Source organism: Carlito syrichta, unplaced genomic scaffold (assembly GCF_000164805.1).
Source record: "Carlito syrichta isolate Samal-C Ts95f unplaced genomic scaffold, Tarsius_syrichta-2.0.1 Scaffold308865, whole genome shotgun sequence".
NCBI lineage: Eukaryota > Metazoa > Chordata > Mammalia > Primates > Tarsiidae > Carlito > Carlito syrichta.
The window spans coordinates 324,269-336,707 of record NW_007252961.1 but is presented as its reverse complement, the minus strand read 5'-3'; the positions used below and the strand labels follow the sequence as shown (position 1 = coordinate 336,707).

Below are 12,439 nucleotides of genomic sequence, written 5' to 3'. Positions count from 1 at the left end.
AAGCATCCCTGCCTGGGATAGATGCAGTGGCCTTTGGAGGAGACAGGTTTACAGATATAGGATGTGCCTCTAAGTCCTAGGCATACCATGCTGGGAGCCCACGGAAAGGCGCCACTGGCTTTGCTTGCAGGTGTCAAAGAAGGTTCACAGAAGGGAACAGCACTCACTGGGCAGAGAGGTGGCAGGATGGGGTGGTTGAGGTTGGGAAGGGGCCTACACAGTGTGATCCATGTGGCTGATACTGGTTGAACCTGGGGAAGGTCAATGGGAAGGGCATTGTCTATTGAACTCATGAATACTAGCCTCCCTGAGAGTTCTGAGGTCTTCAAGCCTACAGAGGACAGTTTCAGGGGGAGGATGGGGTAGACGGGAGGCAGTGTAGACAAGGAGGCCAGTTAGACTTGCCACCAGTGAGAAAAGAGCAGGGCCTGGGTTGGGGAAGGTGGACAGGAAAGGACAGAGATGTTTTTGAGATGGAAGGAGCAAGTCTTAAGCCTCCTTAAACCTGGAATCCTGTGACCTGCACTGTCTTGCCCCATGTTGCCTAGGTGACCAGTTGCAACAGGGCCTGGATGTGTGAATGTGGAATGGAGGAAGGATGGGGAGGGAGCAGGTCTGAGCAAGGATGCTGTCCTCCTTCCAAAAAACACCTAGAAGGCTCTCAAAGGGAAAGAGGGTGCCTGAGAGGTACAGTCAGTCTTAAAAACAGAAAACTGCTATTGTGCGAGAAATAAAAGACATTTGATCAAACGCAGTGCTTGCACACACTGAGTCTACTGAAACCATCAAGTCAGTCACTATTAGAAAGCAGTTTAGAATATATGTGTCTAAATAAAAAAATATAAAGAATATATATATATATAAATATATATATATATTTTTTTTCTTTACTGTGAGATCTCAGAAAGGGTGGAGGCAAATCAACAGCAGAAGAATATATTGAATATTATTGACAGTTTAGACAAAATCTATGTATTTCCTACATGTTCATATTCTCTCTCTCCTTCCTTCCCTCCCTCTCTTCCTTCCTTCCTCCCTCCCTCTTCTCTCTTTTCTTTCTATCTCTGTTTCTTTCTCTCTCTGTCTCTGTCTGTTTCTTTTTTCTCTTCTCTGTTTCTTTCCTTCTCCTCCCACCTTCTCCTTCTCTGTCTCATTCTCTCTCTCCTTTCCCTGCTACCTCTCTCCCCACCTCTCCTCCTCCCTCTCCCTATCCAGTCTCTCCGTCTCTTTCTCCCTTTCCCTCTCCCTCTCCTCCTCCTTATCCCTCCCCCTTCTGCCCTCTCTCTCTCTCTGCCCCCTTCCATCTGTCTCTGTCTCTTCCCTTCACACACATGCCTGCATCTACTCTTGCTCCTAGCATCCAGCTGTAGGAAGTCATCCATGTATACCTAAGGTTTCAGACACCATTTTTTAAATGACACTTCTCAGAATCTTCCTTTCCTGACTTTTCACCTTAGACAGTTATCCTGGATATTCCCTGTTGACTCTCACATATCTCTCACATTCCTGATGAGTTACCATAGTCAGAACACTGGCATCTGTTTCACACTACCATTATTTATTCATTAAGCAGCATAATTTGACGTGGAGGATTGTTCCTATTTGGTAGATTTCCTGGTTGTTTATGGCTAAAAACATGGCCTTGACCAGAGATAGGTCTTTGGCCTGCTATCAACAGCCAGCTCCCCACAACCTTCCCGCAAGGAGCATGTGCTGATGCTCTTCTAGTTAAAATATGTCATTTTATATCTAATGTGTTACCCTCTCACTCCAAACACTTTGGATACATGGCATAAAAATACACACCATTTTACTAGTCTAACTGACATGTCTAAAATATTTTCACGTGAACTAATTCCATGCTGCCCTCAGCCATGACTTCAGTGTGCTCACATGGGCTCTGGTCCTGAGATGGCTTATGTTACATTCACCGCCTCCATGCCTGTCAGTCTCATGCCAGCCTTAGTTTGTCCTTGTATCATTTGAGCAAGAGGAGCCCTTTTAGGGAAGGTTTCCAAAGTGTACACTAGGTCACAATCAGAGCAATGGTAACACATAAGTGTGCGTGTGTGTGTGTGTGTGTGTGTGTGTGTGTATGATCGATTTAGTGAACATTGTTAGATATATATAAGAATATTTATTACATTCCTATATACAGAGCAGCTTTTTACTTCTTTGATCATTCTTGATTCTATCCCAGCATTTGTGTAAAAATTCACTTTATTTGTCTAGATCCTAATTTGATAGCACAGCATCAAGTGTTGTTGCCACCTTAGTTTTTAAGTGGGATTTGGGATTCAAGATTCTTGCTACCCAAGAGTGGGAAGCTTTGAAATATGAGCTCTTATTCCTAATTTGTTGATTGATGTCTAGTTTGGTAAGATCATCTAAGACACTGAGTTGGATTCACCAATATGTTATTCAGTTGGGTAGATTTTCATAGCCTGCCTTGAGTGAGCACTTTAAATGCAGTGTGATCTGTGTTTTAATGAGGAATATTCATGTTGGTCCTAAACCTCCTCCCTGAAGGTTTTTATCATGCCGTGTGGCAACTGCTTTGATTAACTATTGTTTTTGTTTTTCTTTTTTTAAAAATTGCACAATATTCACCACTCTGTTAAAACAAACAGCTAAGCTAAATGTCATCCACGTGGAGAGTGGACAAATCTACCCCCAAAAGGGAAAGACTTGACTTGTGTGGATTGGGGACCGGCAGCACCTGTGTCCCATGCCGGCTGCCACTCTAGCCCAAGTTTGTGGCTCTGGCCCTGGCTTTGCCCCTGGCCAGCTGTGTGACCTTGGACCACCAGTTCTCCTCTTTGAGCCTTAGGGTCTTATCTAAAGGATGAGGTGACCTTTAATCCCTTCCATCTCTTAAACTGTTTGATTCCATGAAGGCCATGCATCTTTCCAACACTAAACCCCCTACATCACAAGAGATCAAAGGATGAAAACTTAAGTGCAAATAAAGGTCGAGTAACACATTTAAAGGCCAGGACTTCCAAAACATCAAGGCTCCGTAGAAAGCGCATGTTCACAGTTGTATCTCAGAGCTTGTCTTTAAAATGGGTGGAAAAAGTGATAGCAGTGCTATTAGATCTGGTCATTGTCAGTTGCACTAAGGGGTTCCATGGTTTTCTTTCATAATTGGTCTATTTTGCCATCGCTAGATACCATAACCAATAATCTTTCTATGTCAATGGCTTCATGTATTGAGAATGTACTCAGACACCAGGAAAGAAGCCAAAAAAAGCTTTATAACTCTTAAAAGAGCATCTAAACGTCTTGAGAAATTTGCATGAAAAACATGTAGAATCTTTGCACTGGACAATGCCTCAGGCGCTCCTCCAAAGACTGCTCTAACCTAAAAATAAAGAAAAAGATTAATCATAGCTCAGGTTGCTTGAGCTCTTAGTGCAAGCCAGACACTTTTCTCAGGATTTAACATACCTTAATTTATTTAATATTTTAAAAATGCTATAAATTGTATTCATATCCATTTTTTGAATGAGCAAACGGAGGCCATGATTCCCGACATTTCCCTCTAGAGTTCACTCTCCTAGCCATCCTTCCACAGTACCCTCCTAAACAGAAGAGAGAAGGGGTCCTGGTCATGGTTCTCTTGCCAGTCTGCCAAAAACAGTCAGCAAAGACTCTAGAAGAAGCACAGGGAATGGGAAAGATTCCAAAATGGGTCATCATTTGGGAAGCAAAAGCAGGTGGGTTTAATGAAACACTTTCCTAGCATTCACTCTGCGCTGGACACTAACGTCCTTACCTCCCAAGCCTTCAACCATTCTATGCTCTTAACAACGCTATGAGGTCAAAAGTTTAATTGTACTCATCTTATCTATAAGTAAACTGCAGCACAGAGAGGGCCAGTAACTCACCCAGTTGACACAACCAGTAAGTACCAGAGCCAGGACTTAGGACTTAGGATGAGGCAGGCCTGCTCTGGCACCTTGCTCTTGATCACTGTGCCATGCTGGCTATCACAGGCACTTCCATAATCTATCCCTATATTAGGTAATGGAGGTCCATTTATTTATTGGGCAGTATTATTATTGCTACATATCAATTTTAACATTGCAGCAAGACAATATCAGATATGCATGACTGATGAGTTTTAAGAAAAGATTTAACTTGTCTTGGAATATTTACTTTCAAAGTTGAGATCCTCTTGTGCATTTTAGAAGGATTCTCATTCAAAATATTTGTTTTTTATTGTTGTTTTATTGCTTATGGTATTAAACTCCAACTCTTTGAAAAATTCAACTTCAATTTTTCAGTACTTTCAGATGTCCTAAGGATACTAGATTTGCATTTCCTATGTTTGAGTTGAGGACAACAGTTAAGACAAGATGGCTACCATGTTTACTTTCTAAGCAGATGAGAGTACCAAGGGAGAAAATGGCTGTAATTTAATTAATAAAAAAAGTATAGAAGCATAATTTATTTCTAGACCAAGAAATAAGCCTGTGTCTGTCATTCCTTTGTATAATCTTCTCCATCCTCAAGCAAAATAAAGAAAATATTTAGCAGAAAGAAAGTTCTTTGAAACTGATCACAAGTCCTCGACGTTGGGCATTTGATATCTCTTGTGTCTAAACTGCCAGTTGTGCTTTTCCTATTACATCCTTTTGGCATTATTGATGAGCACACTCTTTGCTCAGCATTAACATTAGTTTTAGATAATAGTCCTAAACAAAGACCCAGTTCCTACAGTCATCACTCATTCAGCAGGATGGTTTTCTCAAAAGGACACAATCCTTTCACTTGTTTTTAAAGGAAGGGTAGGCTTGGCCCGCAGCTGTCTCGTGACTTTTCTGGGCTCTGCTAGTACCTGATGACTCCTCTGAGGTGCTAGTGCCACCCAGGCCCTCCATACCCACGTAAGGTTATAGCATGTGCAGCAGGATCCCAATTAGCAGAAAAGAGTGAAGAGTAACCCACAAGATTGCCCAGAGAATATTCTATTTAAATGGTGCAGTGTGATACAATACATCTTATAAAAGAAACCTGAGACTTACGGATCGTTTTAAAACCTGTGGTTGGAAGCCACAGAGAGGGATGAGAAGTGCCTCCCCGTTTTTAAAAAAAAGATTTTATCCTCAAGTTAACTACAGTGTGTGGCTTCCTTCCACAGCTCGGGTGTAGACTCGGCGGTATATTTTCCAAACTCGCACATCAGCTTCAGATCAGTGACACCGGCCAGGCAGCCTGAATTGATTAACCTGAAAGCCTCAAAGAGCATGGACCTCGGTAAGCAGGGGTGAGGGAACGCCAGGGCAGCACTCCAACCGCAGCCCATCCATCTTTTGGTTGTCCTGATTTTGTTTCTCAACTCAGACCTCAGGGAGCAGGGCCCGCAGAAGCCTAGAGGAAGGGAGCTGGTCTCCCCACTTCCATCTCCTCTTATCCACCTTTTATTTCCTCTCACACATTTAACTGTAATGGTCCCCTTTGTAAAAGAAAGAGAGACACAGGGCATAGTGGCTCATGCCTATAATTACAGCACTTTGAGAGGCCGAGGAGCGAGGATCACTTGAGGCCAGGAATTCAAGACCAGCCTGGACAACATAGTGAGCCTTCATCTCTACAAAAAAAAAAAAAAATCAAAAAATTAGCTGGACATGGTGGTGCACACCTATAGTTCCAACTACTCAGGAAGCTGAGGTGAGGAAATCACCTGAGCCCAGCAAGTCGAGGCTATGGTGAGCTGTGACTGTGCCACTGCACATCAGAGCCTGGGCAAGACAGAGTGGGACCCTGACTCCAAAAACAAAAAAAGAAATAAAAGAAAAAAGAAAAAGAGAGATGATCTGTTTTTATCAAGGAGTCTATAAACTGTTCTTCCTTTATGGGTCAGAAAGGTACAATCCCTCCCAGAGGATCCGAATTCCACCAGCACCTCCCACTCACCGGCTTGTGCATGCAGCTCTTGCTTCTGCCTTCCAGGCATCTTGTTGTTGAGCTGTAAGGATGTGATGGTTGAGTGAATCCTCTTCCTTGGTGCCTTATGCCCTTCTCTTCTCCATGTGATGGGTAGGGGTGTGGTGAGGGACAAGATCTGTCTCTTTTTTTTTCTCTCTCCTTTTAATTTTTCTTAATTTTAAAGGTGTGGGGTACCATTCAGGGTTAGATATACAAATGCTCATTATGTAGGACCCTTGTTGATGAGGTGTGCCTCCCTTCCCTAGGCAGATTGCCAATACTGCCAATCCGCTTCCCTGCCCCCCTCCCAGCCGTCTCCCGCTACTGCCAATTGTTTTCTTATAGTATTATGAAAATTGTTCAAGGTTCGCTTATGAATGAGAACATGTGATACTCAGTTCTTTGTTTCTGTGATAGATCACACAGTATTACAGACTCTAAGTCCATTCAGGTTGCTGTGAAGTTTGTGATTTTGTTCTTCTTTATGGCTGCATAATATTCCATCGTCCATATGTACCACTGTTTTTTTAAAATCCGGCCTTCTTTTGATGGGCAGCACAGTTGGTTCCATGTTCTTGCTACTGGGAACAATCCTGCAATAAACATATGTGTACATGCTGAAAAGAAAAAAACAAACAACCCCATTACAAAGTGGGCAAAAGATATGAATAGACAGTTCTCAAAAGAAGATGTACAGGCAGCCAACAGATACATGAAAAAATGCTCAGCCTCACAAGTCATCAAAGAAAGCAAATTAAAACTACACTGAGATACCACCTAACTCCAGTCAGGATGACCATCATCAATAACTCAAAAAACAACAGATGCTGGAGAGGATGCAGTGAAAAGGGAACAAACACTTCTACACTTCTGGTGGGTGTGTAAATTAGCACAGGCTTTGTACTTTTAAGGATTCCTAAAAGATCTAAAAATCGACTTTCCATACGACCCCACAGTCCCCCTACTGGGAATGTACCCAGAAGAACCCAAATCACTCTATCAAAAAGATCCATCTCTTTAAATGCCTACCGCCCCCAGCCCTGTGACACTGGAGGGAAGAGCAGTTTCTGGACCTTGCTCCTCTGATGGCATCAAGGTACCTTAGGTCCATGCCTGAGCAACCTCACTGAGGTTCTGAGAATTGTAGGGAATTTCTTGATGACTCTTGACCACCAAGGCAGAGCAAGAGCCTCATCAACTGTTCTTCGGACCCTGGGACGTGTGGCCTTAGAAGACATCTTGGATGCCCAAGAACATCGCCACCTTCCATGGCCCATAGAGTGATCAGAGAAGAGTGTGTACAAAAGAAAGTCTCTTATGCACTGCTTCCCTAAAGTGATCCATAGAGCGATCAGAGAAGAGTGGGTACAAAAGAAAGTCTCTTATGCACTGCTTCCCTAAAGTTCAGAGGCCGAGTGCTACAATTGTTTTTTTCCTCAAAGTATATTATGTATTTCATTAGTAGCAACAAGAAAATAGAATAATCAAAACTACATGTGCTACCCAACAGTCTGATAAATAGTGCTTATCCGTTAGTCATTTATAAGAGTTCAGGAAAGTGCTCAATCATGAGGAAACAAGAGAAATTGATTCTGTTTTGTATAAATTACCTAAATTACCGGAATGTGTTTGTTCTAATCACCTATAGTGAGAGATAGAAACCCTAACAAGGAAGCTGTCTTGAGCACTGGTCACAAAGGTATTTTCTCATGCTTGAAACTTTGACAAACCAGAGGAATCGTGTGTGGCAGTGACATAGGTTATTGCTAATAATTTAAGGAGCAGTTCATTTTTATAGAGTGCTTGATAAATATTTTCCACTATGTCTTCCCAATTTCTCGATAAAGAAGATGAATGGATCAAAACTTCTCCTGTTTTTGAGGGGAGAAATACATTACTGTTTTCCTCAGTTGATTAAAAAAAAATGCAGCCAGTATTATGATTATAAAAAAATCTCTGAAAAAGAAAAAAAATAACAGCATCTATTTAATTTAAGAAAGAAAAGAATATTCTCAAATTAAAAAAAATAAAACCTGAGGCTTGTCCAGAAACAGTATTTTTGCTTATATTGTTTGTTACTAAAAACTTCATTTTCGAGAAGTTTTCTCCTTTAAATTGAAAGTCTTTGTAAAATATGTGTAGTTAGCAGTAATCCATTGCTCCTTTTATACATATACCATAAATGACAACAATAATAGTCATGTTTGTTCAAAACAGTCATGTGCTGTTTTTTTCAGGACCCAAGTACCAAACTGAAAATGCTAAAATGTACTAAACAGCAGATGAACTCAATAGCATGCTGTAAAATCATTTTTAGAGTCATCATCAAAGTTTGGCCACTTCCAGAAAGTGCCAGTTTAAAGCTGAAAGTCTTGCAGAAGGGGATAGCACTCTAGGACCATTTTGATCCCTTCTTCCCAGGACAATGAAGTGAACTTAATAAAGGTGCTAAATTTCTCATTGAACTAACTCGGTGATACCCCAAGAGCAAATGGTTGAAAGTGTTCTTCTGTTTGATCAGGGAAACAGAATACTGCATAGTTTAGTTTTCCATATATAACGCTGGACCAATGTAAGAAATTAATGTTTTACTGAAAGGTTTGGTGACTATGTTTCTAGGAATAATACTCAGCAGGATCAAGACCCATTCTTCAAAAAGCTTTAAAATATCCTAAAGTGTTTAGGTTGAATACCAAGTCAGTGTGATTTGACTATTCTTGACCTGGAAAAACAAGTTTCCTACGGTTCAAAATAAACAAGATAAAGCCTCCTATTTACTGTGTAATTAATTTATATTGACCCTTCCTTTTTTATGAAGTCTGTAGGAATCTTCAAAGGCTAATGGGCCCCACAAGTGCCTTTGTTTTTGCTTTATTTTTGCTACTGAGTCTGAGCAAGTTGTTTAACTTGCAAGCTAGTAAGTTGTTTTTCCGCTCATTCAAAGTATTTTAAAGGTTTTACATTGACCTATTTTCAGTCATGTCTCTAAAGACAAACAATCTTATTATGAAAAATTAAGTCTCATCCTCATCTCTTTTACCTTTCACAGACACAAATATGGTTTTAAAAGAGTTTGCTGTGTGTATTCTTCTAGAAAGGATCCGCCTGTATGCTTCCATTTACGTATGCGTCTATGTCACATGTTGTTTCTTTATAACAATTGCACATTGTTAGAGGAAGGAATCTTGATTTACCGATTACTTTCTCTTACTATTTTGATGGAACTTGGACTTCATTAAGAAGTTTTGTTTCTTTTGTTTTGGCAGAGTTTTTTGATCCATTTCTATTTCTTATGTTGTGATTTGTTATTTATTTCCTTTGCCGGTGTTGTCATTCGTTAATTCTTTTGCTCTTTCTCTTTTAGGATATGGTTTGTTACACGTGTTGAAAATATTTTTTTACAATCTGGTTGTCTTTTTAGTTTAATTGTGAAATTATTTGCCATCAAAAATGGTTTTAGTCTTACAGTCACATATTTTCATCTTTTCTTCCTTCATGATATTTGAGTTTTATGTTTATCTCATGTATTTTCTTCTGATATGTTTAGAGACTTTTAAAGAATGTTTAGCAACCTAAGCTATATTTTTATTCACAGGGTTTGAGGTGGGAGAATTTTTCTCTACATAAGTAGGCAAATTATTAAAAACATTTGTTGACTCTTCCATTATTTTCCTATTTACATGAAATGCAGTGGCATTGAATACCAAGTTCCCATACATACACACATGGGTGTGTTTCTAGACATGCTATTCTGTTGTTATATTCGTCTGTCCCATGCCAGCATCACCCTGTTTAAACTACATGCGATTATTTTGTATTTTGATTACTTGTAGGATAATTTTCCTCTGATTTTTCTTCTTTTGTAAAATTATTTTGGCTCTTTATATGCATTTATTCTCCCACATGAACTGTAGAATCAGCTAATCAAAATTAGTTTAAAGATTAAGCAGGAATGTTTCTACTACTGAGTGTGTGTGTATGTATAAGTAAATGTATAAGTGAGAGAGAGGGAAAGAGAGAAAGACCATTAATTATAATGTTTCCTGATAGAAACATTTTATCCAGCTAAATAAGTATCTTTGTATTCCTAACTTCCTAAATGTTTATGTTCATTTATTTTTAAAATATTGAATTTTATTAATTGATTTTAAGGACCTATACAGGGTGATTATATGTATTTTGTTCTTTAAAATAAAATAGAATGAGTTAATTGAGTCCACAATGTTAAATCTTTGATTCTTTTTGTTTTTCTTTGTTTTTGAAAATTTGCCTATTTCATTAAATACAGATATGCACATTAAACTCTTCTAGAAATGTATAATATGTTATCTATATACTCTAAAACATAAGTGTACAACTCTGATTACCTTTTTAGTGTCATTAATTCCTATATATATGTTATAGATTATTTTGAGTCTACTTTGCCTCAAGATTTTGTGGATATTTTTACTGGCATGCATGTGGTCACGTTTAAATCAGATCAGAAATGATTAAAATGATGAGTTAAAGGAAATTTATTTTTAAATAATTGCATGTAACTATGCTTATTAAAAGGGGTTAGGGTGTCACTTAAGAGACTGGGTAGATACTTCTGGGTTTTCCAGAAAATCAATCTTTTCCTACTAATTGTAGACTTTTCTCTATTTATTTAAATTACCAGAATTACTGTGTTCAGTCTGGATGCCTTTAATTTGTTCATAATTGAGCCTGTGTGGGTGTTGAGCTGGAAGCTCTCAGAAGCTGAATAACACAGCTGCCTCTTTGGCCTTTGGCATGGGGTTTTCCCCCAAGAGCTGCCCTTGTTGGCAGCGTGCCAGTGAGTTACATTCAAAGACTTTTTGATGAGGCATAAAAATCTCTAATTTCCAGGCTTGGTGTTTTATGACCCCATAATCCCATAGAAGAGTGGCTCTGAATTATTCGAGGGACAGCTCTTCAGTGTGTCAGCTCCTTTGTTGATCTGATCTAGAGCTCATTCACAGTTATGTTTAAAACACAATTTTCCACAAGGTATTTATTTTAGAGTTTTTTCCTACTGTTGCCATTCGGTCCCCCACTCATTTCAGAGGGTGTCCTGTCACAGCTGGGGGAGGCCGAGGCCAGGGCAGAAGGGACATGTGCCAACTGTCCTGCCCTACTTAGTTACAGGAAGTGAGTCTGAAGTAGTGTGGGACCCCTTAGACGACATTGCAGGAAGTGTCCTGACAATAAAGACTGCCAATATTGCATGTCTCACAGTCTCTTTAAAAAGAGCATGTGCCTTGAACAACTCTCCCTAGAATTAAGACTACAAATAGATGGGCTTTCAAGGTCTGTGAATCAGCACTTTTTTTTTCTGTTAGCTGCTTGTTCTAATTTTTTCTTGTTAGAAAATGTTTTTTGACACTCACAATTGAAATTATAAATCAACTGATTTTTCATATCTACAAAGGTAAATATTTGAGATACATTTTGAATATAACCCTTTCATTGAGAGAAATGTCAGATGTTTCTCTCAGTAGCTTGACATCTCTGGTATCAGATTAAAGACAGGCATGAAAAAAGTTAATTAACCCCACTCTACTCCTCAAATGCTTTCTTTTTATACAAAATTCTGTTTGTACAGTGAGGTACTTCTATACACGTTCTTGACAATAAGACAATATCCTGAAGACTGAATTTATAGGAGAAGGTTTATAAAATGGTATGTTCTAATAATTGTGATGCTGCTTTATCTCTCTATATTATACATGAATATATACTTCAATATTAATTTTTGTTTATATCCATGGATGGATCTTCTTTAATGTCCGTCAATAAGTAACTCCTCTGAAGATGGTGAAAGTTGAACTGGGTACTACTACTTTGAACACAACTTTAACTTTAAAAGAGAAACGTGTTTGATGAAGAAAAAATTTATAGCAATACTAAAAGAAAGTGTTTTACCTTGTATAATAGACAAGGAAGGGTACCGAGATAAAGTCAGATGGGTATACTAAACTTTAGGGAGTTAGGACTAAGAATTACAGAGGATGTCTATTCATTCATTAAATAAATGTTTATTGCCCACTATGTGCCAGGAAGTGCGTTAGACTCTGGGGATTTGACAAGTAAATGAGAGGAATGGTGCTTGTTGCATGTGCCTTGATTATAACCCTAACGGGAAGAGAAAACTCAAGAGCTGAGGAAAGATTTCCAAAAGGAAATTCTGACATTATGATAGCTTATCTCAGAGAGGAAGAAAAGGCAGGGACATCTGAAGACACGAGTGGGGCTGCTTCGAGAACTTACTGATAACCTTGGCCATGTAGAGAATAGGAAGAGAGAAGCAAAGGGTAAAAAAAATAAATAAATACAGTAGAAACAAACTGGAAGCATACATGCAGGAAGAGCTTAAATAGCCACATGCAGTGAGGCTCGCGGAACCTAGTAAGGGTTAGACAGCCAAGCTACTATTTTTAAGACATACGAGAGACATGTGGGGCAGTGGTTATTTAAAACACCCACAGATGTCAAGTGGAAAGCA

At 39.2% G+C, this 12,439-nt stretch overlaps 1 protein-coding gene across 1 annotated transcript in view; it reads left to right on the top strand.

Annotated features, from left to right (window-relative positions):
- The window catches only part of PARD3B (par-3 family cell polarity regulator beta), a 442,984-nt gene that overhangs the window by 147,612 nt on the left and 282,933 nt on the right, over positions 1 to 12,439 (top strand). The window contains exon 13 of the mRNA XM_008066237.2: positions 5,147 to 5,262. Within this exon, the coding sequence (XP_008064428.2) occupies positions 5,147 to 5,262 (116 nt within the window). The remainder of the gene's footprint in view (positions 1 to 5,146; positions 5,263 to 12,439) is intronic.